This window comes from Dipteris shenzhenensis, chromosome 15 (assembly GCF_047967505.1).
Source record: "Dipteris shenzhenensis isolate YYH24624 ecotype China chromosome 15, Dip_SZ_1.0, whole genome shotgun sequence".
Lineage (NCBI taxonomy): Eukaryota > Viridiplantae > Streptophyta > Polypodiopsida > Gleicheniales > Dipteridaceae > Dipteris > Dipteris shenzhenensis.
In genome coordinates this window covers 28,593,119-28,619,217 of record NC_141610.1, presented here as the reverse complement: position 1 = coordinate 28,619,217, position 26,099 = coordinate 28,593,119, and the positions used below count along the sequence as shown (strand labels likewise).

General features: G+C 40.7%; 1 protein-coding gene across 1 annotated transcript; it reads left to right on the top strand.

The window, feature by feature from the left end:
- The first annotated feature begins 17,956 nt into the window (after window positions 1–17,956).
- LOC147893636 (calcium-dependent protein kinase 20-like) lies at window positions 17,957–18,874 on the top strand. The gene has a single exon (XM_087386332.1). The coding sequence runs from the start codon at window positions 17,957–17,959 to the stop codon at window positions 18,872–18,874; it is 918 nt and encodes a 305-aa protein (XP_087242458.1).
- Window positions 18,875–26,099: the final 7,225 nt, after the last annotated feature.

Here is a 26,099-nt window from a genome sequence, read left to right as displayed (position 1 = left end):
AATAGATAGGATCTACATGTGGATCAACAAACACAATTATATATAGAAAGGAAGTATAGATATTGAGAGGCCTTTGAAGTCAAAGAGGAATTTGAAGCCCAAGCTTTCATGGGATAGATTGAAGTATACGAGAGACTTAATGATCTCTCGTCCTCCTCTTTATATACTTGAAAGTAGCAATATTCACTTTACTAAAGAACATGAATGGATTTGTGATTGCTATATCAAATGCTTTAATCTTTCAATATTTTTCCCATGTGTGTCATCTATTTGAAAGTGTAATGTAAATGAATATATGTGTAAATGCATGTCTAATCCTTTCTATTTTTCTCAGCCCCTCCCCCTACCCCCCCTTTTCTTTCTTGCCATCTTTTCTTGCTTTTCTCCTCTGTAGCCCCGTCCTTCCTTGCTCGCCCTTTCTAATTGCAATAGACGTGATGGATGAATCTTTCAACTGGGTTTGAATCGGCCTTCCCACCTCGATTGGCGATGGATTTCCAATCAACCAGTCCTATCCTGCTTCCATCGGTCGTGGAAATAGTTATGTTCTTAGAAGATGAGCTGCGGCAACTCAAGAGGGATGTAGAACTTGAAAGTTCTATCACTGTGATTGTGTGCATCTATGGGGCTCACCCTTCAAGAGTGCTAGCTAGAGACTAGATGCTCACGGCGCTATCCTCAGACCTCACCCCTCGACTCGAAGATGTTCACTTACTAAGGCAAGGTGTCTTCCAGGTTGACTTTGATTTATCAGGCTACAAGCGATGTGCTCAAAGACAATACTTGTACTTGGGACATAGAAACATTTTTTTGACCCTTTCATGCTGGGCTTTGACCCTGTAGAGGAGACCAAGTAGGGATTTTTGTTTTTTGTCCGATTTCCTGGTCTGGTTTACCATCGCTTACTCCTAGTGATTGGGGAGTACTTTGGTATTGTCAACTAAGATTCCCCCTCCCTGGTTTGCCCACGACACCTGTAGATGCGATCAGGCCTGACGGTGGGTTCCTAGAGTTAGGGTCCTTATGCTGGACCCTAATTTATCAGATGATCATATCATGCTTCAATGTTCGGATGGTTCTTTCTTTTGACAAAGAGTGGAGATCATGGGCAAATAGGACTAGTGTAGGATCTGTAGGATTGTTGGGCATTTTGCCAAGGAATGCCCTAAAAAGAAGAGGCCCACAAATTCTTCTGGTATAGTACCCCCCCTAGACCTCGATAAAGGGTGGGATAGTTTCAACACCTCCTCCTGAACCTCAACAAGGTGTTGGTGTAGTTCCAGCACCTCCTCCTCCACCTTGACTGGGTGTTGGTACAGCTCCTCCATGTTAGAGCGATCTCCTTGATAGAGTGCTCCCTCAGTACCTCTACTTGCTTCCATGGCACCTGCTGTTCCTAGATGGCTTTCGGTTTGTGTGCGGCCTTCACACCCTCACATTAGGATGCTACCATCTAGGACGCCATCCCCTCTAGAGCTTTGGATATTCCCATTTTAGTTGCTCCCAATGATGTTGCACATCATTGGTTCAGGATGCTAGTGTTCAGCTGCAGCCTTGGCTACAACTTCTCCCACTAACTCAATGGTAGCCCCTCTCCTTGGCCAGGCACTTGATGATATATCTCCGACTAGAGACCATCCTCTTTTTAAAAAATCTTTTGTGGTTCAAGAGTGGTACATTTCTAGTTATTGCATGAAGAAGTTTGCATGCTGCACAAGGCATATGTGTTTGGGGAGTAGAATGGGAGGATCAACTGTTAGTTATTAGTGTTGTTCTATATTTGTGGTGGGTGTTTTGTGGTGCTCAATATCACATAGCCCTTTCCTTTGTTAGTTAGCGATAACTAGTGCATGGGAGTTGAACAACCACTCTCAATACAATAGCAAAATATAGCAACAAAGCAAGTAGATTCAAGTTGTAGCTAGACAAAAAATCTAAGCAACCATCAATGGCAAGCAAAAGCTGATGCATACATCCTTCTCGATGCCATCATCGATGCTACTGCTACCTTAGAAACTATATTTATCCATATAAGTAGCTAGCATAGGTTGGTAGATTACGACTGACATCAAGTTAGTTTCATGTGGTATAGTTGCCACGTGATCAACTATGTAACCAAGGCCATGTCATCATGCCATGTCATCAATACACTACATAATTAGTGCCACATTAAGTCAATGTTTGCTTGGGTGTAGCCAATTGTAAAACTATTTTTGGGGCCGCTTTGGGGCTACGACACGATGAGCTTTTAGGTGAGTAATTGAGAATTTGTGAGGACCCATGCTCTCACCGAAAATTTTCTTGATGTCATGAACGCACACTGGTGTAATAATGAGACGCAATCTTATCATGGCCAATAGCGCAGAGCTCGACAAATTGCACTATATGCATTTACTCATGAGCATAGATACTATTGCTTCTGACTACATCACACAACCTTTGCCTTGCCATGTTTGCTTGTGCAGCTTCACCATCTGTCACTTTGCAACATAATCTTTTGCTGCGCTGACCACCGTGCTGGTTCGAGCACAACCACATTAGCCTGACAATAGCACAAAACTTTTGGCTTGTCACCTGTCATTATGCAGCTTTTCCATTTATTGCTGCGCAACACAGTCTTTTGCTGCGTTGACCACCGTGCTAGTTCAAGCAATGATGTTGGCATGAAGAACAACGTGGCAAACCACCATGGCATGTCAATCTCTAACGGGACCCCTCAAGGTCCATATCCACAACCACCGTGCTAGATGTTGGAGGAGCTATTTTAGTTCTAAACCAAGGAAAATAGTGTTCTTTTAGAGATATTTTAGCCGTATTACTCCTTGTGCAACAATTTCTCAACCACTGCACACATTCTTAGAGCTATTTTAGTTCCAAACTAAGGAAAATGTAGACATTTACAATTTAGTATAGTTTCCTTGCAACCACCGCACTGGTTATTGGGACCATTTTCACTACAATAAGAACAGTTTTTTCAACAATTTCTTCTGCAACATGTGAAGAGAGTGGGAGAGAAGTAAGGAGTCTCACTTGCAGATTGGAGCTCGATATCTCAACACAATGATCGGGCCTATGGTTGCAGTGAAATGTAAACGAGGGCAAAAATATGCCATTTGACTTCATTAGAGCCACTTTCACTAATGAAGTAACAGCCAACAATAGTTTTGGCAATAATGGTACTACATTGAAATTGAAACAAAAGAAATTACATTAAGAAATAACATCCGATAGTTTTTGCGATAATAGTATTATATCAAAATCAAAACAAAATAAATTACATCTGAAGCAAACATTTAACAAAACAGATTACATACAAAGCTGCTAGCACTTTTTTTTTGTGACACTTCTTCAAGCACTTGTCAACAACAACACTATGGCATGACTAGGTTTTACTTTTTGCCCTTGTTAGCACTTTCTTACACTTTTGACATGGTGCCTTGTATGTAGGGGACAATATGAGCACCTCGTAGTGCTGTCGCAATAGGTAGGACTTTCTTACAATTTTGACCTGGAACTCCTCATATGTAGGGGACAATACGAGCACCTCATGATTGAAATAGTCACCTCTAGTGTTGGAGGTGTAGCGCATTAATGCGGACCAGAGCAACAGACGGTGCAGAAACATTTCAGAATTGAAATGACCGTACATTCTACTTACGTGGAGTGTCCTTTGTGACGTCCACAGCTCGACGAGAAGGTCTCGCAACCGGCTTCACATCCACCCCAGTAGAAGTATCCCAAAGCTTGTATGCACTTAGGATGGTCTTCATCTTGAACTTCCATAGTGGATAGTTAGTGCCATGTAACTTTTAGCTTTTGCCGAACGGTGGGATTCACAGTCGGTCTGCCAAAAATGACCGATGGGGTGTTGATCTCGAAATAGGCCACCGACCACACGATAGAACCGTGTTGCAAATAAAGCAACTGACCTATGGAATCCGTTCGGCCCAGAGCCATCCGCAATCATCTGGGGCTCGAAACGGGCCTCGCAACCCAAGAGTGGGCTGCCTCGGGAAATGCTTCGTCTACCCTCAATGCGGTCAGTCATGGGATGCCTTCCCACACTTGCATGTAGCCTATTTGGTAGTGTGCCAACTCTATCTAAAGCCGTCTAGCCATCAGGCCACACATGGCCCCCATCTGGTGTCCAAACCAAGACCTCCCAGATAACTGAGCTACTCAAATGCCTTCTCCTCATATGAGGGGCTTGCAAGTAGAGTTAGCTGGTTCCTACGTAGTTACACGAGAGTGAAGCATTGATATCTAACATGTTGCAGGTAGGCAATTCTTGCTCTTCTTCATCAACCTATTTTGTAGATGATTGTGAAGTCAATGCTTCCATATCCTATGTGTTTGAGGTTTTCCATTTTGATTCCTCATCAAAGATTACATCTTTGGAGATAATGACCTTGAGGTTGATGGATCATGCAACTTGTATGCTTTGCTTTCTTCACTGTATCCAACCATGATGCATTTGCATGACTTTGCATCCAATTTCTTGCAATGATCATCATGTATGTGGGCATATGGTATGCAATCAAATATGCGGAGATGCCCAATGTGTGGCTTATGTCTAGTGAATGCTTCATAAGGAGTCATACATTGTATCAGTTTGGTAGGAAGCTAATTAAGCAAATAGTTTGCAGTGGCTATTGCCATTGTCCTTCTTTTGATTCACTTTTAACAAAGAATAAAAATAAGCTTTCTTTGTGATATTTCTTGACCTTTCTCTATGATCTAGACCTTCCATCATGTAACCAAAAAAAGGAAGACTCCACTCTCGATTACCTACTTGCAACAATCCATTCCCACTCTCCGGGGTCCCACTGAAGATATTATGGGGACTCCTCCATAGAGGAATAACCTCCATGAACCCAAAATAGAGAGATGAGGGCTCGGATCTACAAGCCAAGTAGAGTCCTTGCCCTGTTCCATATAGCTTATGATCCTAACAGGTTGAAAAGGCATGCCCAAAATAATATCATTGGAGGAAATAAATAGCCTACCACCAGATTGTACATCAAAGACCAAGGCATCCTCCTATGCCCCTAAGAAAGCAATCACCTGAAGAGGAATACCTGTCCTCAAAAAAGCCCCATCCAAAGCAAACAAACCATAGGCCTGTCATCTATAACCACCCAATGGGGTAACACTATTGCATCTATTTGAAGTATCCTCCTTGCACTTCCTTTAAGGTGATAGAGAAATTGCTATTGATGATCTTCTGGAAGCCTTTTGAAGGCTTTCCAAGAACCTACAAAAGCGGCAGGTCCTCTCTCCTAGTTGGACCATTGCATATAATGAGACAAATTAAGCTGCCTACCATACTCATCAAGTATATAGTCATTCTGCATGATAGGCTACCTATGATTCTCTTCAAGAGAGGAGGGAGGAACTCTCCAAAGGGTACTTCTGAATCTTGACCAAGCTTTCAGAATAGCAACCATAAGCAAGGAGGAAGGAGATCTGAGATGGGCTGAAGTGAAAATCCATCTAGTGTTGTCCATCTAGTCTCCACCTAAGGAGGGTTTGCATGTCTGAATGCACTAAATGAAAAAATGTTTCCATGGCTTATCCCTAGGCAAAAGACCTCTTTGCAAAGCAATGAATTGCATTCGAAATTCGGGTCTATAATGTTACCTTCTGTGCGAAAAGGATTAAGGTCTCCCATGCCACCCTGGCAATATTGTCTAGTCCACTCTATAAAAAATATCTTATAGGCCTTATGAGCTACTGATGGATTCCTAGAGTTGCACCAACAAGAGCAAACATACCAAGTTGTGGCTAGCAAAACTTGGATGATAACCACCACCCTGGATGCAAGGTCCAACCTAGCTGAACTCCAAAAAAGGAGTTTCCTCCTGATACTTTCCAGCATCGAAGCAAATTGCTACAAAGAAGAGATACCCATACCGAGAAGGGAGGCATAAAAATCTGTACTATGTGCATAATGGCACCTCGATCTAACTGCAAAACTCCGTTTGAGTCAATAAGTACAGAAACACTCTCTCTACTGCCATGAGTAGAGAAGAAATGCTTATTGACTCTACCTCCCATTTGCATCCACAAGGACCATCGTGCATGAATGACATACTCTGCTCTCTAATCCATCAAAATCTGCTGATAACCCCTTGATGCAGGAAGGCACTCTTAAATCCAAACATCGTATAGCCTATTCTGCTCTTCCCTCTACAAGGCTGTCAATTGCTACTGGTGAACACCAATCTCTCACTTAAGAATCTCATGTCTCCTAGTACTAGCAACCAGATGGTAAGTCACTACTATTGAAGAGGGCAATTGCCATATGTGAAGGGGAAGGCACTCCACCCTGCAAGTGAGAAACCCAAATCTGCAAAGTCACCATTGTGATGTCCTCTACATAAAAGGCATCACAAATCCTCATATTGGTAAATCAACCTCTCTAGTGCAGCTCATAAACCATAAGCACCACTAGAAAGTGATCCAAAGTGTAAACCCCAAGAGCAATGCATACTGATCCTCCTCTATCCAAGGCCCAATCCTCAACATAAAAATAGTTAATCTAGGCATGGATAGGCACTCATTCCTTCTCTCAAGTGTCTTCTCACTCTACATGCTCATCCATTCACTACCATGTTGCGAGTTTGAGATACCCATGGATTTTGCTACCTCTGCCACAAATTCTCCTCCTCTATCTCAAAAAAGCCATGCAATGGATGTTTTGGTGAGACAAGAAAGCTTGATGGGGCCAATTATTCACACAAAGTACTATTTGTGACATGTTATGTTGTCACATATTCGGTCAACCAAGCACATGGGATAAATATTTACACATTTTATTATTTGCCTATAATAACACTAAGCACTCTGCTATAGGCCAATCTCCATGTCAAATTGTCTATGGCAAGACCATTCCTACTTCATTGACCTATCTTAAGCATTGAGTAGAGGTTGCTGACCAATTCACTAAGGATTTCTCTAGCATTTTGACTATTGTCTGTAAAAACATCAAGCTCACTCAAGCTGTCTACACTGCACGAGTGAACAAGGGTAAAAAGAGAGTTTTATTCGCTGAAGGTGACCTTGTCATGCAATGTATTGAGAAGCACCGACTCAAGAGTGTTGGGACCCATTCTGTAGTTAAGATTTCCAATAAATTGTATGGTCATTTAAGATCTTGGAGCATATTAATGGCAATGCCCATCGGCTAGAATTACCCCCACACAAGCACATTCACAATTCTTTTAGTTTGCACCTAATGAGACCTTTCCATGGAGACCCACTAACTCCACCTATGGTAGAGGATGCACCTTTGCTCCAAGGAGAGGCCAAGTTCTTAGAGCCAAACCATATCATCGATAAACAAATCACTTAGATGAGATGTGGAAATTCCTATCCCATTTATCTTGTTACATTCAAGAATCACCCCATTGAGGATTCTAAATGAATGCTTGAGTAAATTTTCACCAGTACCCTAGTCTGTTGACTACCTTTTGTCGTGCAATTGAGGGCAATTGCAATTTGAAGCAAGAGGGATGTTATGAGAATTCGAATTATTGCATTAATTTAATCCTTCATTATTTAGTTGAGTGAGATCCAAGTTGTTTTTTTAAAAATTTGTAGGTTTTGTGAGCATTTCCTGTCGTAAATATAGCTTCTATAAAAGATTGATGAGGCTAGAAAGTGGGAAATAGTTAAATAAATGTACCAAATGCACTAGCATTCATAAATCATCAAGTCTCTCCTACACCAATCCTTTTGGATATATCCAAGAAATTTCGTGGTTATCAAAATAGAAACAAAAAACTTTGTTGAGAATAATCAGGGACAAATATCTAAAATATATATAACACTTTTGGACATAGAACTATTTGTCATGTGAGTCAGCTTTAGGGCATACATTATTAAGTATGAAATGAGAGAGCTAACATTCATTATAGTAGAATATATCTATAGGTAATCAAACAAACCTATTCCCTACTCATAAAATATCATAATCTCAATAAATTAGGACTAAATTCAAACAATAGTTTACATATCAATGATGAAAGCAAAGCAGTGAAAATATGTAGAGTAATAAAAGCATCCCACACCAACAAATTCCAAATACAATGGCTGATATGGATTGTGAAAAGGTCACTATAAAAGAAATTCACCATGTCAAGATGTGATCTAGAAAAAGAAAATTCACTATTAAAGAAATTCACCTTGTCAAGATGTGATCTAGAAAAATTCACTATCAAAGACATTCATCATGTCAAGATGTGATCTACTAGGTAGGAAATCAGGTGTGTAATACGCTAACTACAAACTAGGTAGCCTAAAATGACACCTAGTGGGGATTCCATATGAATTATACCATCATATAAAGTAAATTAAGTAACTTAATTTGAGGTTAATGGTGGACACACACACACACTCTCTTACTATCCTCTTTTTTCCTCTTGAACATACTTATTACTTTTCTTCCCTTTATAATCCCTTGAAAAACCTTTTTTACTGCCTTTCCCCATTTCTCCCTCTCTCTAGATTTTCCCTCACTCTCTCTCTACTCTTTTCTCCCCTCTCTTTCTCCTAAACTCCCCTAAAACCTTTCAGCTTACCCCACTCTAGCACCTTTTTTAAATTTCATAGTTTTCTCCTAATTTTTTCTATTCTCCCCTAATTTTCCCTAGTGCTTCCTATATTTTTTCCTAATTTCTCTAATTATTTCCTAATTCTCCCTATTATTTCCATTATCTCTCTCTCTCTCTCTCTCTCTGTCTCTCTCTTCCTCTCTTTTAAACCCCCTTGCTCTCTCTCTTCTTCCCCCTCTCTCTTTGTTTCTCAATCCAACCTTTTTCTAAAATTTCCCTAACTACCCTTATTGGTTCTTACTCTCTTCTTATCTTAATCTCTTTATTTTCTTAAAGTTTCCTTATTATTTTTCTTTCTTCTTTTTCTTTATTTTCAAACTTCCCTTTTTTTCTTATACTTTTCTTACTTTTCTACTTTTCCCCTCCTCTTCACTTATTACTCCATTTATTCTTTATTTCTTTAAAATTTCCTTATTTAATTCTTTTTATTTCCTTTCTTAATTTTCTCAGTTTCCCTTATCTTCTTAAAAAGAAAATTTGCCTTATTTTCTCCTAATTTGTAAAAACAATTTATTAATCTTTCTTACTTTCTTACTTTTAAAACTTTTTTCCTTAATTACTCCATATATTCACTATGGCTCTCCCTAAAACATAACTCTACCAATCCCACGTGACCTAAACCCCCCCTTGATCCCCGACCCCGCCTGTCTCAATCCCCTTGGGATTGTCGCTCCTTCTACTTACCCTGGTTTTACATAAGGGTTCACGACCCTTGATCTCACCTTATAAAGTGCTCACCTGTATTGTGCCTGCTCCCATTTCTTCTTCGCCTGCCCTCACTGTTTTGATTCCCACCACCTTGTGCCACATATATTGTTCCCTCTGCTGTAGTACTGCCACATATGGCTTACTACTCTACTCCCTTGTCCTTGTACCCGTCCCATCCACCTAGTCTATCCTGTTTTATCTCTAATTCCCAGACTTCCTCATGCCTCATATCCCACGAACCCGCATGGTCACCTCGCATTCCATCCTTAATTGTCGCACACAATTATCTCGAATTTCCTTTCTATCGACTCTCTTCCAAAGGTCATCCCTTCCTCTCTACTTTTGGGCCGTGTTGCATCTTCACCATCTCCACAACGACTCGACCTTTATGGACTCTTAAGTTTTTTAATTTTTGTTTTGCTTCATTTTTTACCCCCCTCATGCCCCCTTCACTTATTTCCTTCATTTTATTCTTTACACATTAACCCCCCCTCGTTGTACTTTCCATATTAATCCTTTTTCCCTCCCTCTTTGTACCTTCCATATATACCTTATTATTTACTTTGTATTTTTTATCATTTATCATTTTTACTTTTATTCATCTTTTTCGTTAAAGTGCTCTAACCTTAATTTAAGCTCTCACTAGGCTATTTATATTATTTTTTCCCTTTTGTTTCATCCTTTTTTCTAGTACTATATTTCAAGCTCTCACTTAGGTTATTTTCCACACTCTCCCTTTTCTTTTTTCATTCCTGGTACTTTAATTTTAGCTCTCACTTAGGATAATTCTCACACTCTTCCCTTTCCTTTTTCCATTACTAGTGCCTCTATTTAAATGCTCACTAGGTGGTTATTAAAGCATCCTATGATTAAACATTACCTCTTCCATGCTAGAATCTTAATTTAAGTGTCTTTCACGCTCTATAGATAATTTATTTTATTTTGATATCGTATTGAAAAATATATCTTTGTTTCATAGGTTGTTAGTAAAACCATTGCTGCTTCATACACTACCCTAGCAATTAATTTTCTAGTTAAAATTTACTTAAATTTATCAATTAGTAATTATTTTTTAAAAGATTTTCTACACTTTGTTTCAAAACGAATTCATTGAATCCTCATTTTCCTCTTTCACATTATCCTCCTTTATACTTTCTCTTTATAAATTACATGGATAATGTTCCAAGTTAATTTGCTTTTATTCATGAACACTCTTCTCATAAGCAGACGTTTACTCCAATTATTTTTTCACTTACTGGTCTACATCAAGCTTGATAAGTTCATGTTTTAGATTTTATTTTTTTGTGACCCCAATAACAAGGGAGGGGTATTTATGACACCTAAGTTCCCAACTAAGGTTAAAGCTGGTTCTCACCAATTTTCTTGTTGGATGGTGGTAGGTAGGCAGACTCCTCTCTTCAATAAAAGTGATGCTTGCTAGGACTTATCCAAGCTCAACTTCTATACAGTTCCACAAAGTCATTTCTACAAAATGGCCCACTGCTGCTTTCCTTTATAAACAGGGATTGACCGACTTGTACAAACTTTTCTATTAATGCAATTAGTCCTATTCCATTGTCTAGCTTTGCTCTTTTGTCTTTTCAATATGCAAAGGGGTGTTGTCAAGTCTTACACACACACACACACACACACACACACACACACACACACACACACACACACACACACTTGGGGACCTTTGTAATAGTTGAGTGTAACTATAATTGGTGGGCTCCATTGATATTGAGGGGAGATGAATTCCACTTTACCCATAAACTAAACTCTTTGTGATCATGCTTGTACTCAATGAAGTATTATTATTATATGAATTAGAGTTTTGGGAATAATACCAAGTTATGTGACACATTAATAATTTTCACATATCTCTTCTAAGGTCCCTTATTATTTTGGGTGTAGTGGGAGATTATAGACAAGGAATCCTATGCTGTGGACCTCCCTTGTTACTTTAAATGTTGGATTGTAAATGGTGTACTTTAGAGTGAGGATTTGGATCACTCAAAACATTTATGAAGGTAGTAATGACTTAATGGTCCCTTGGTGCGCTACCTAAATGGCAGGATTTACAAGCAGTGTTAAGAAGAAAGAAGGAAGATGGGAGATGGAGGATACTCATAGTCCCACCCGTTAAATTATTCACAAGAGAGAAGATTGGTTTTGGTTTGGATAACCTTGTGCACCTCTTGAGGAACAAAGAGTCTACCTGAGAGCTGAATTGTCTAGCAAATGTTGTCTCGTTATTATAAGCTCATAGCTTTATTGAACGCTACTGCGGGTGGGTGGATCATTCTAGGTATGAAACTCGAGCCCCTTTCATGGAGAATGCAATACACAACTTTCTATTCACTTATGCCTTCCCATTGAGCAATAAGTAGTTCCTCACCTGAGTACAAAGACAACCCTCAGGGTAATTTGGAATGTAGAAACGGTCCTCAGTTCTTCTTCATCCATTCAACGTGAGCCGTTAAAAGTTGGACGTAGCATGTTGCAATGATTGTTCAAAGATCTACTTCTTGTCTTGTTTGTTGCAAACTTTCCTTTGCTACTTTGGTGAGACAATCCTAATATTTTGGTAGCTTGGAGCAAATGACGGGCTATGAATATATATGAGGGTCTTGAATGGTCGCAAAGAACTACCAAAACACAGCTTACACTTTATGATATGCTGCTTTACGTTGGTAGTATTGATTTAGGAGAAAAAATCTAATTATGAAGCCAAGAAGTGCTAAGAATCATGGGATCCTCTAATTTGTTGCCTAGAGATTACTAACATTTGATCCTTTCATAAGTACTTTGTTTTGATTAACTTTGATGATTTTGTATTAAGGAACTATGGACCTCAAGAGCTATGCACTAAGCTTGGATTTTTCATTTCATGGGTTATATATTAAGCTCTACACTTTGGGAAGTAGAACATACCTTTGTCAGACCTTGGTTCTACATGGTTCCCTTATGAATTTGACATGCATACCTCAGATTAATGGATAGACATATTTGAGATCCTTAGCTATTAAGCTTTCAAATTATTGGTCTTTTGAATTACAGGTCAAGTTCCTTATTTATTAAACTTAGTGATTGGTCTTAGTGGGATCTTGGAAATTACTAGTGCCATGGATATTTATGTTATTGCACTAGGTTCTATTGGGTTTCCCTTGGCAGATTGTAGATTTGTCACTTATATGAGGTACCAGATTTGTTTTCATGTGAATCATGGGATTGTCTTGGATACGAGAGGAGTGGACATGTTTTACCCTTGGGTCTATATGATGGTTTCTATGCATCAGTTTGGGTTCTTGTTTATAGGCCTCTTATGATTCAATATCATGATTGGTGGAGAATTGATCAAAGGACAATGGGGCCTTTGATTAGTCTACTTATTCCATTGAGAATTACTCTAACATTTTATAAATATTTCATGATTTGTATGAATCCCAGCTATTGATTATTTTTGAACATTAGATTGCCAAGATTTGATTATGCTAATCTAGATAGAGTGACATGGATAACAACTATGTGCCGGCATTGAAGCCTGCCTACCACAGCTTGAATGAATTGTTCTAACTTTCATTTGGTTGTGATGGTGCTAGGTGAGCTAGCATACCTCTCCATTGGATTGGCATTGTAAAAACTTTGGCATGATTTGATGGACATAAGATACAACGTTGGCAACTTTTGATAGAACTTTATGGTGGATTAAATCTCCATCTATTGTAATATGGGAATGAATTATTTGTTGGAGATTACTTTTGACTCTTTTTGTATTTTTGACATTTTATATGAATGTGAGTATTTTTTATGACTCCCACTTTGATATTTTGTCTGAAGGGGTTGAATAATAATGGATTACTCTCACTTGTTGTTTGAAAAGGGCAATGGAATTTGTTTGCATTTGGTTTACTCTAACACTTAAGACTGGTCCAGTAGTATAGTAGGCTAGATTGTTTGATTGGAAACCCACGCACATGCACAGGCACAGGCATACGCACATGCACATGCATATGCACACACATGCACACACACACACACGCACACACGCATGCACATAAGCGTGCACACACACACATAGAGGTATATCCACTGTAAGATAAGAAAAACCTTATGACTAATGGATATACTTGAGTCGACTTGATTCAACTAGTTTAAGCTTCAGGCTTGATTATGACACGGGGACTATGAGACCAGCTCCTTCCCTTGGTCGTTAGGCCGTGATGCTTGGACTAGCATCAAGTTATTGGACACATCCATTGTCCATGGTATGGAAGGTCTACGAGAAGATGCATTTCCTCTTCAGATATTTGATATTCAAGGAAAGGATGTTCTTTTGATATTCGGGATTGATATCCTAGACCAACTAGTCGAGCATCTTTCACTGATACATTTTACAAATGTCCTTATCCTACTGGTCTAAGGATGCTTCCATGACTATGGAAACTTGGCCTCCCTCCACCGTCCGGTGGTGGTCAAAGAGGGTCATTAATACTTGTACTTACTTTTCACTCACGTACTGTTCTTGTCTTCAAGTCTCTTAAGGACTTTATGGTACATCTTTATTGCCATGAGCCTTAACTAATTTATTGTCAGGAAGGATGCCATGTTTTGATTACTATCAAAGAAGGGAAAATGCCAAGCTTTTATTGATGCTGATCTAGATAGCCTTAGTTTAATGGTTTACACTCTGGATTTTAGAGCATAATCTCCTAATCTTAATTAGATTAAGCACATATTCCTTATCAACACTTTCCTTAGTGGCTTGGCTATATATTGTTAGGATTGTTTTTTCACAAGGTAGTACTTAGAGTGGGTGGGATTAGTACTTGTATTTTTTCCTTATTTGCATGTGGAAAGAAGGATGGAGCACTTGTGTAGTGATTCTTTTTTCTTGGTCTAGGATTATGTTAGTAAAGAGAAGGCCTCCTCCCACGGTTACAATCGATAGTCATGTGCGTAGATAGTGCATGAGTTTGTTTGCTTGTTTGTTGTTTATGCACTATTTGTTAGTTAGGTTCTCTGTTAAGTATCTCTAGTATCTAGCTAGCATTGAAAGCAAGGTTGTTTATCTTTGGTTTTTTGATGGGTTGCTACGGTTTCTTGTGTAATATTTGTAGCCTTTACTTTTTAGGATTGTACTTCTTTGATGGCTTGACTCTTTAGTTGGTTCATAAAATATAAATTCCTTATAGGTTCTCCAAGTTCCAGTGGTGTGTTTAGATAATTAATCTAATAAATTTATTTTTAATTATATATTATTATCGTGCTGTTGATTGGTTGATTTTCATTTTAGGGATGACTCTACTTTGTTTATATATGTATGTATGCGCGCATGCGTGTGTGTGTGACACACACAATAAAGTACATTGAAAATGAAGATAAGGGGAATACACACAGACCCTTTAGGTTAGCATTAGGTGTAAGGTTTGTCCCATAACCCCTTGAAGTCCTCTATGGATAGGTGTAATCTACATTGCATCCAATGTGATATGTATAGAGAAATTTATTTATTTACTTATATAAGAAGCAATGGAGGTGAATGAACATTCCTATATTTTTTTTGCTATCTTGAACACCCTTAGAAACTCATAAGTTATCACAAGCTAAACCAAAAGAGACCCAACCACTCAATGGAAAAATGCAATTAGTAATTAATACACCACATACCATGTGCGGTCAAGTCTAATATTGCTTAAACTAAGAAAAAGTAAATAAACAAGAGCTTGTGATTGAGTTGAAACATTACATCAATAGCCCTACAATCATTCGACTCCCCAAAGCACACATAGAACTTAAACTAAAAGAAAATAGATAAACATAGGCAAAGTGGAGAAAAATCTCCTTAACAACAAATGGTACTGAGACTTCAGCTTGCTGATTGTCGCACCAACCCACCAAAACTGTGAAGCACTAGTAGGAACACACATTGGAAGGTTTGAAATAGTACAATCCTAAAACAAAGTAGTAAATTTTAGCTACTTATCCTACATGCAATGGAGAATATCATAGTTCCTATATTTGATCAATGACCTACACCCCTAGAAAAACTTGTTCCCATCTACAAAGTAAAATAGAAAAGCACAGCCACAATAAAAATGACAACACGAAATACCTTATTGAAACTCTGCTCGAGCATACATAATGAGCATGGATACTTCTGCATGGGAATAGAGTGATTAGTGTTGGTATAGCTTGGAAAAATTTCAATTGAAGAATCACATGAAAACAAAATCATAACTTTGGTATGTATACTTTCAATGGGCTTAGATGTGCTCTTTCATATGAAGCATAGGTCCAAGCTTGAAGAATTTCACTTGAAGAATGATATCAACACACAGTCATAGGCTTTGGTATGTGAGAGGCTCTTAGTCAATTGCCTCTAGAAAGCAAGGCATTGCTATCTACAAGTAGTGGCACAAAAATTCAGAATGTAGATCCTAGAATCATTTAAGTGTAAACCCATTCATACTACCTCTCCTATGATCAACTTACTTTAATCATATATATTCGTAGCCATCGCGTGTGAGACCAAAATGAAAACCCGTCCACTCCTACATACTGGCAAGGACCACACCTCTAAGTCAATAGATGGCATCGAGGTCCTAACATCTGCTATTGGAAATAGCTCTTGTATTAGAAGAAAATCCATTGGCCATCTTACCACCACAGCCCTCTGCAACCTGTGGCAAAGTATCTGATGCTACGGCTGCTATGCTACATAGGTTTGTAAAGCTTGTGTACATTCCAACTCATTATGGTTCACCTTATGGAGGGGATAAGAAGAAAAAAGAGGCACCTATGAGGGGGATCTTGCACCACAATCTTAAACTTTTTTTAATTTCGAGGGAGGCTTAGTGGAAGAATAGTCCGTATTGAAGCACATGCATACCAAGGACATGACATGCTCTACACCCACCTTCAAGTATGGGTTATATTTTAATTTTTGATTAAAATATTTTAATTAATTTTTTTCTTTTTTGATTAATTAATTTAGTTGAGCCTCCCAACTAACAAATCCCACTCTCTACCAAGACTAACACCCAACTTGAATCTTCTCGAATGTAAACTAAAATATGTAGTTATCAACTAGAAATGAGGAGCCATGGCCTATCCTCTATTCAGCAGTATCATGGCCAAGAAGACTATAATGAAGTAAAGTCATGAAACCAATGAGAAAGGCAAAGTTGAACCATGACCCCGATCCAAAATGTAAAAGGGGGCTTTATACTCTACCCACTTTTGTAAACCATAGACTATATGGATTAAGCATAGCACAAAAACAAACGATTGCTACTACATCCTTGAAAAATACTAGAGACTAGAGGAAGAACCCACCTTAGATGAGTAATCACAACATGATCATCTAACATTAAAAAAAAAACCCAACCATATGAGGAACCTCCAAACGAGCTATGCACATTTTCTAGTGGGAATGAAAAGGGAGTTATCATAGCATGAGAAAAATGGATTTACCCTTTGTTGAAGGGAAATCATTAAATTAATAATACACCATTTTAAATACTTAGAATGCATGGGTTTAAACCCATACATGAATGTAACTGAAAGACACCCCTTAAGGATTTGTCCCTAGAGTCATCACTTCAACAACATTTGTTCTTACACTTAGCCAAACTGAAATAAGATAGTCCTATGCATTGTCATGCTCCTTAATCAATGATTACTACTCTTATGTACTTAGTCAATGATTACTACTCTTACGTATTGACAAGTCTTTCCCCTCCAAACAGATTTTCCCTAAGTTTTATAGGCAACACTTTGACATAATAACCAAAAAGAAGAAACACTAAGAAGGAAGCATGCTTTGGCCATTCTTCACACGAATTCATCATGCATATTAACCTCCCTTAAGGTGCCTTGAGTGCAAAACATCAAATAATTAAGCTGTAGCTTTTGGTAAAACTAGAGAGCTGGTGCACACTCTCCTATGAGTGAATCCAACCATTATACTTTGAGTCCACATTGACTCAATTGACGATCTATGTTCACGTGGTCGAAGTATGAAGCTATATAGTCTATGGTCATTGCGACTTTATTCAAGCTCGCGATGCCTTAATGATGGCAGCAAGGATTGTTGATAGCCATCTGCATGACAGAGCCATTCGATTGGCCAGGGCTTTAAACAAGGCGGGCTGCACATTGGTGCTCCTGAACACACCAATCTGCAGCTAATTGCACTTTCAATATTGGCCACACCAAATTTTTGTCTACTTAAACTCGATGGCAACAAGGACGGCTGATAGTAGGGAGTTGCATAGGGCTTTGGTTGCATAGCTAATTGCAATCTCAATATCGGCCGGGAAGCGTGAACATAGGAACACTATAACAAGCTTACAAGTGGCAAGTCTACATAGAAACGCGTGTCGCGTTTTTATAACACCACGTGCTTTTCGTTTTGCATGAACAAGACAAGACAGAGCTCTCTTCTTCCCTGTCTCAGAAGAGAAGAGTGCCCAACAAGACATGGCGAGCTCTCTTCTTCCCTGTCTCCTCAGAAGCCGTCTCTTCACCCCATCAATCCATCCACCCACCTAGCTTCACCTCCCTTCCCATTCGCCCTTCCTCTTCCTTTTCATCCACGCTCATCTGCCTCGCCATCTCGACACACCATGCCTCCGACCAACAATTTCGGAGCAGGCATCACTATTGGCAATTACCAACTCGGAGCCCTTCTTGGCAAGGGCGGTCAGGGTGCTGTCTATCTTTGTTTTGAGAAGATGACCGGTAATCAAGTAGCTTGCAAGATGTTTAAGGACGTCACGTCCTTTCCCACAGAGATCAAAGAGGCTTTACGGAGAGAGATAGATATCCACCGCCGTTTGTCTTTCTGCTCGTGCAACATAGTTCACCTAAAGGACCTCATTGTGGATCGGGACTGCATTTTTATCATCATGGATTTTTGCAAGGGAGGATCGTTGGCCAATCGCTTGCTGCACAAGGGACCCTTGACTGAGTACGAGGCAAAGTTGGTCATTACAGTACTATCAGAGACGCTAATGTTGTGCCATCAAGAAGGGGTCATTCACAGGGATGTTAAACCGGACAATATCCTCTTAGCTGACCCGAGGGACTTGAAGTCAGTTAAGCTTGCAGACTTTGGCCTATCGACTTATGCATTCCCTCATCAAGTACAACGCTTACAGCAGGTGGTAGGCACTCTTTGGTACATGGCACCTGAGGTGTTAGACGGATGTTACTCCACAGCTGTTGACATATGGAGCCTGGGTATCACCTTTTACCAGCTTCTCACTGGGCACTTGCCGTCACAACATCTTGGAGGAATCCACGGCTTGATGGAAGAGCTAGGCGGACAAAATCACTGTCTTTTAACACCTGCTTGCAGAGATTTATTGCTCAAGATGCTGAAGGAAGATCCACTGGAGCGGATAACTGCAAGAAGCATTTTGGATCACCCTTGGTTAAACCATGTAGCACCAGCCTCCACCCACAATATTTGCTGGCCAGAGAAAACATTTAGTGATCGTGGGCATTGTTATGTCAGGAAGCAGCTTATTCATGCCCTTTGATGATCATCAAACAATACGCGCCACGGGAAGTTGTTTCATAGTCTACCTATGCTCCTCGAAATGTAATAATGGCTGAAAAACGAAAAAATTATATGCTTGCATCTTTGGTGGCTCCCCTAAGCAAGGGAGTCATTATCAGATGATTGCTTATACTCTAAAGCTAAGATGACACAGCGGTGGGAGCGTCTTTCCTGCCTCCCCTGAGCAAGGGATGCTGGTTAGAATGATTGCCTACACTGTTGTCTCCTACAAGGGTTGGTATATCTTTTCTTGCCTCCCCTGAGCAAGGGAGGCTTGATTAGGTTGATTCTAATCCTTGGTTGACACAGCCACACTCTCATGAACAGGAGCATATGGTCAGATTGATGGAGCAATTCCTAATGGTTGGTGTTGTTTGCTGAGCATCTTGGTTGATGTTGTTTGCTGAGCATCTTGCTTACTTCTGCCCAAGCATAATAACTTGTGCTGTGTTTCATTCATTTTGCAAGGAATTACTAATCCTAGCAAGAGTTTTGTCCTCTTTTTAAATGTGAAGTAAGCTCTAGACTAGCGAGGCATTGGAAAGGAGGAAGGTGAAGAAAATCGTCATATGGAGATCTTACAAGAGGTGGACCATCTTGGAACTATTTTGTATGATAAATTTCACATGTTGACAAATCTTTAGAAACCTGGCAAATGCAACAGTGATAAATTATAGCCTACATTTGCAAGACCAATAACAACTTTTTAGTGAAAATGTGGGACAATACATGAAACTCCCCATCAAGGGGCCTTCAAGCTTTGATAGCTGCTAGGCGTTCTCAGCCTGACCAGGCTTGTTAAGCGCGACAGAAATTGCAGTAGTAACTTCTAGACTATGTCTAAACACAAAGCAAGCCGCCTTGTATGGAAAGCTGCTCACCGCCGGAGCTGTGGTGGTCTCTCCTCAAATTGCTCAGCCTTAGAAGATGCTTTTGGACAAATTGCCAATCATACAAAAGCCTCATGCTGGAATGTGTTCCCTCACTCAAGCTGAAATTCAGTCAATTCAATAAATATGACAGTCCTTTTGTCTATAGAGATTCTGCTTTAAAAGGCTACTCTCCACCTAAGCTACGGCAGCATTTCCACTACTTCAGATATTCTCCAACGCACATCGGCAGAGGCTTCACACAAAATCGCCGGGGTGGACTAATATGTTGCAACCCTTCTGTTCACCACCCAGCATGCAGAGGCCTCATACTTAAGCAACCTGGTTATCCTTTAGGCAATGTCGTCTATTTTGGACCTGCTCTGCAATAATCACCCAACTTCAAAGGCACACCAACACGTGCTTGCTTTTGTGCGTGTATGAGAATAAATGCGGGATTGGGTTGCATAAGTGTTTACAATTTTTGTTACTGTTTGCCAATAAACTGGATACTACTGTAGCCCAAAGGGCTCAGAAAGACAAGGGAGATGCCTTCCTGTAATGGAGATGGAGGGATGCAAACTGCTCCATCTCCATATCTGCTGCTGCTGAGCCTCGCTTCTGTGACATGCTAGGTCCCTGGCTGTTAAACAAGTCAATGACTTGTAGAAGACGGTGAAGGCCTGCTGGTCCTCCCCGGTGCTGCTGGAGGCTGTACTGAGGCTGCAAGGGGGAGATGAAGAATAAAGTTAAACGTACCTTTATATAGACCTTTAAGGAAAATACCTTCCACAGACTGAATTTGTAAATTTGCAGACCGAGTCTGTACTAGAAAGGCACCACCTGCCCCGGTACTCTGCTGCTATTTCTGCCTTGTCTGTTGCTGCTGTACTTGTAAAGCCACACTACTGCTGTCCTGCTGCTGAGGCTGCAAGGCTGCCACCTAGACAGCCATGCCATGGGCTGTAGATGCCCATGACAACTAGCATAAATGACCCATAGGCCAGGACCAATGGACGTTGATCTCCAGCAACTCTTACTGTTTTCTCATCACTAAAAAATTTCAGTGGACCTAGATATAAATGATATAACGATCTTGCAGAACATGCTTCCGCACTTGAGTTAGATAACCATCTAGAGAGGAGTGAGTTAGCTCCCTTGTCTGTTACATTGGTATCAGAGCTTCAGAGTTTCTTTTTTGAGAGTGAGAGGTAAAGATTACGAAGGGTTTGTCAGTGCGCGGTTACTAATTGCTCTGGCAAGTCAGCCATGAGCAATTTGACACCTTCCAACCCCAAGCGACGTCCATATCAGGCAGAACCCCACCAGTAGAAACTCCACCCATAGGTGACTCCAGATGCAGTTGAAGGCACAGCAGCCCTGCAACCACAAGGCTGAGGAGGCCAAAGAAGACTGAGAACGCGAGGCTTGAGTGGTGAAGGACGAATGGGATCACACATTACTGTTGCTAGAACCTTTTCATTTGGATGCTGCAACTCCAAGAGATGAGAGAAGATTAGGACTGAGTTGAAAAAAAGAAGCATGAGACCCCAACATCTGTGAGGCTCAGGAAGCAAAGAAAGTCCGATCAAACAGCATGCATCAGAGAATAGAGAAAGGTCTTCATTCCCTAGCGAGCTTCAACTTCCAAAGGTAAGACGGCAAGACTGATCCCTTGGTTTTGATCTCGTGGCTGAACCAGTTTGAGAGCTACTTCTCTGTAGTCTCCATAGAGGACAATGAGAAGTACAATCTAGATCCATGCATCTTTCAAGTGAAGCTGTAAGGTGGTGGCACAATTGGCGAGCTGATCACTATGATGTAGTGCTAGAAGTAGCCAGTACATGAGAGTTCCTAGGGACATTAGGACATGCTTTCTTCTGCCACAATAATCGGACCGGTTGGATATTCAATTCTTTGAGCTCTCCCAGGGCCTCAACAAATCGTTCAATCACTATGCCAACCGATCCACACAGATAACCATTCAGCTACAAATCACTCAACAGTGCCAATTGTTTTTATATGATGTAAAATGCTTCCAATTTGTATGGAAAATGCTTTTTATATGATGTAAAATGCTTCCAATTTGTGTGGAGAAGGGATGTCATTGCCATGTCCTCTACAAATTTATCATATCGTCCATGAATTTATTTATTTTACATATGTTGACAAAATATTGCATCATCATTGTGTGATTTTTTTTATCAATATGACTAAATGCATATTATGTATAGTTAGATCAAATTCATGTATGCATGTGCATTCATCCATGTATGGACACCTCTGTCCACTTGTACACATGAAAAAGGCACACAAACATTTAATAATGTGTGCAAGTGTGTATGTGCATATTAATATTGGTGTGTATGTATACATATACATTCACATATGACATGTCTATAAGTGTAGATGCATATGGGCATGTTGGGTTTGCATGTGCATATGAATATATCCACATGTGTTTATGTGAGCATGTGCACCATGCATGTACACAATTAGGGGATCATCAATGCTAAACTTCAATGTTGGTCAAATTATTAACACATCACGATACAACCCTTAGATGTGGTATGGAATAATGATGTGCATCCTAGCTCAATGATGGCGAAGACATATTGGGGTTGGACTGGGCTATTCCACGTAGTCTATCGGTTGATTGTTACAACAGTGATGAAAAACCTTTCTTCAGATTATCTTTGATTTAAAAATGCGTAACCATAGCCTCCAGTCCTACAAGCTTTAAATTAGAATAGTTCTCTTGCCTAGCAACTATGGGGAGTATACCAAACTCATCGCCCATCATTTCTGCACAACTTACTACCACTGAAGTTGGACAAGTCCATTAAGGTGATCTTATATCAGTATTAGAATATTGCATGCGCGGTTGAATAAGTGTCTGCTTGGAACCCTACCTTTTCAATATTTTTCCATGAACAGTATATGATACACATGATTCGCGAAGATACAAAGGACATTTTCTAAGATATGTTACTCACTTTTTAGATAAAATTCTTCAACCCATTTATTCCCCTTACAAACTTATACCCTTTGAAATGCAACACTTTTCATCTCGCAATCTAATTCCCACCAAAAAGAAATATCTCAATCAAGATGTGGTGCTAGTGCTGGAGATATGGCATTGTGCTGCTTTGTGTTATGGCATTTTGTGTCAAAGGAATTGATGCCTTAGATGGCATAGTGAGTGTCAAAGCTGCCACTGCATAAGCTAAGAGTTTAATGCACTTGGGAAGTACAAATGAAGGAATATGGAATTACCGAGAGTGTTGTTGATTACAAGTAATGTTGGCAATAGTGGTGGTTACAAATAGTGGCACTTCTAGTGCTGGGAGAGTAAATATGGGAATGGTTACGTATTTGTGATTACATGCCTTCATGATGCATGCCTTTCTATCAACCCCAAAAGTTTCCAACTGAAAACATTGGCCAATGCGGGTGGTGTATGAAAACAAGGGCATCTCCTCAACCCTATACGAGTGCCTTACTCGAGCAGGGGCCAAAACCACTCACCCATGCCCCACTAAATCTCCCAAAGAGGTTAGTCCTCCCATAATCGGAGTTGCCACATGCACCCTCCTGCCATGTCGGGACTCTTCCTGGGTTAATAGTCCATACTTTTCCCAACTAGCCCACAACTTGACCCTCTGCCAGTCTATCAACCCCAAAACCTCATCATTCTGGAGGTCTTTCATCACATTCACGTTGAAGGAGGCCCCTTGGCCCCAACTTGTGGTATCTAAAGTGGTAGGAGCCAAGACACTGCTGTAGAAACTGAATCCTAAGAGGCACTCCTATCCTCAAGAACTATCCATACCGATTGTGAGAAGCTGGGGAGCTATGTAGCCCCTCCCACCATGAGACAAGGATTGTTCCATCAATATCGAGCATCTGTATAGTATCCCCCTTAGGTGTGCGAGAGAGCTTACACTCATGCCTCCACCTCCAAAAGAGAGACGTCTTTAGGTACCAAATGACCTAGCTGGATCGTGATCCCACTACAAATAGCTAATATGGGTCCGTTATCCCAACATGAGGCCTTCCCAATCCCGAACCTCTAGATCCAAGATGAGTGGTTACCACTCAAACTCCTTTAGACAAGTAGAACTAGCCCAAATGAGTCCCCCCCGGACAAATGCTTCCATACTCATGGAGATTCTCATTAAGCGGAATCCCTTCCTTATGGGGGGAGCCTCTAAAAAGATCCACCTATGAAGCCGTTCCACTGTCCTTTCATGCGAGGGTGTTCCGAAGAATCCCCATTGAAGCAAGAGTTGCCATGGTTCTAAGCCATAAGTGAGGCCTTAGACCACTAGGTTGCCCAGCAGGGCTCTGCTTTGCATCTTTGGATCAATGATTCCCAGGTCTCCCAGGATCATTGTCTACCGAGTGATCCTAGCTTTGGTATTCCACACACAATTGAAGCTTGCTCATAAAAAGTTATGCAATAAGGTGCCTAAGCTAACCCATGCATCCCTTGTGAAAGCGCCAATGGCTATGTACTAGGCTATGGCCTCCTCTGTCGTGCAAGGAAGCCGACAAATTTGGTCTAGTTGAACCTTGGCCAGAGGCCATATAGTATTAATCCAAGGCCCCATTAACCACCTCGAGGCACACTATTAAACCCTCTACATAAAGGGCACTGTTGTCTACAAACTCCGAATCCAACAGCTCTTCCTCTTGTTAAATCAGGAGCCTCATCCAATGAGGTATGCAGTCTAAGAGCGCAAAAAGTGACCCAGTGCCGTGGTACAAAGAGGAACAAAAAGGGGACGAGGGGAATGGAACCAAGAGAAGGCCTCGTCCGTGTGAGCACCGATAAGCATGTATTAGTACTCACTTGCATAAAGGGTTGGGACCTTTTGATCCACTTGTATGAGAAGCCTAATCTCCATATAGCGTCCTCCAAAAAGACAACACCACTTTGTTACAGGCCTTCTCAAAATCCGAGAGAAGGATACAAGAGGCTAGGAATCCTCCCAAGACCAATCCAAAAGAAGCTATTGTCCAAGATGCTGCACTCACGAACAAAACGTGTCTACTTGTCGTGAGTGATGTCCACTAGGTGGGGTCATAACTGTAAACTCAAGACCTTGGCTAAGGTCTTGTAGGCAGTATCTAGCATTGTAATTAGGCTCCACTGGCAAAGATCAATCATGTCCCCCCCCTTTGGGATCAAACAAATCCAAAGCGACTCCAGAGATTGCAGAAGAGGACCTGAGTAAAAAATATCTTGGAAGGCCAATCGAAGGGGTGCATGACTATGTTCCAAGAAGCACCAAAAGAAGGACGGCATCAATTTATCTTCTCCAAGGCACTTCTATAGAGGAAGAGCCGTGAGGGCCTCAAAATCCTCCTTACTAGGAAAGGCTGCTCAATCTACCTAGTCATGCTTAGAGAGACCAGTGTAGGGATATGGGTCCAAACAACCTTCAGAGATGTAACTGAGGACACTCCTCCTCAAGCTGAAACAAGATCCAATAAATGGATGTGGTCATCTCTAGAATCTCCTAGGGTCCGGAGTGCATTTGTGTGGTGACATCTCTCAATCTCTACAACTGTGTCCGTGATGACCAAGGCCTAATAGTCTAGAAAAATTTTCGAGTCGTCATGTCACCCTATTGTACCCACTTGGCCCTAGAAGAGTGATAAGAGAACCCTACAAGGCGTTGTCCTAGAGGTCAAGCTACCCCGATCCACAAGCCATTAAAGCCTAAATCTTGCTCCCTAAAGCCTAAATCTTGCTCCCTAAGACACTTAATGGAAGCCAAGTCCCATCTCAATGCTCTTGCACACCTCAAGGAGGTGGCATCGGCAAAGAACCTGAGACTAAATCTCCTTGCTACTACTTTGAATCACGTGTATTGACCACATGGCCCAACCTCCCTAGGGTGGGGTCTCAGGTTGCCTCCAAATCTCTGTGACCACTTGTTGTATGTCCTGCTTCTAGAATAAAGCATTTGGGATGCAAACCCCTATATGGGGGAGTCCTTGATAGGGTTGCCCAGGGTGTAAAATTATCAGACTTCATGGTACTTGCCAAAATGCTATGGCTCCCCCTTTGTGCATCACCCAGCTTCCAACATGGAGCTTGCCTAGCCTCTTTAGAATTCCATTACCGAGATGCTGCCCAAAGGACTACTAGGGAGTCTAGAGAACTCTAACTACTCCCACATATCCTTGCCACAAATCATAAAGATAAACTACTCCTACATGCTCCTCTCTCAACAACTGGCATCTCTGAGAAAGAGCCTTTTCCCTGCTTGTCCTCTCAGAACTCTAGAGTGTTGAAGTCCAAGAGTCCACATCTGAGAGGCTCTT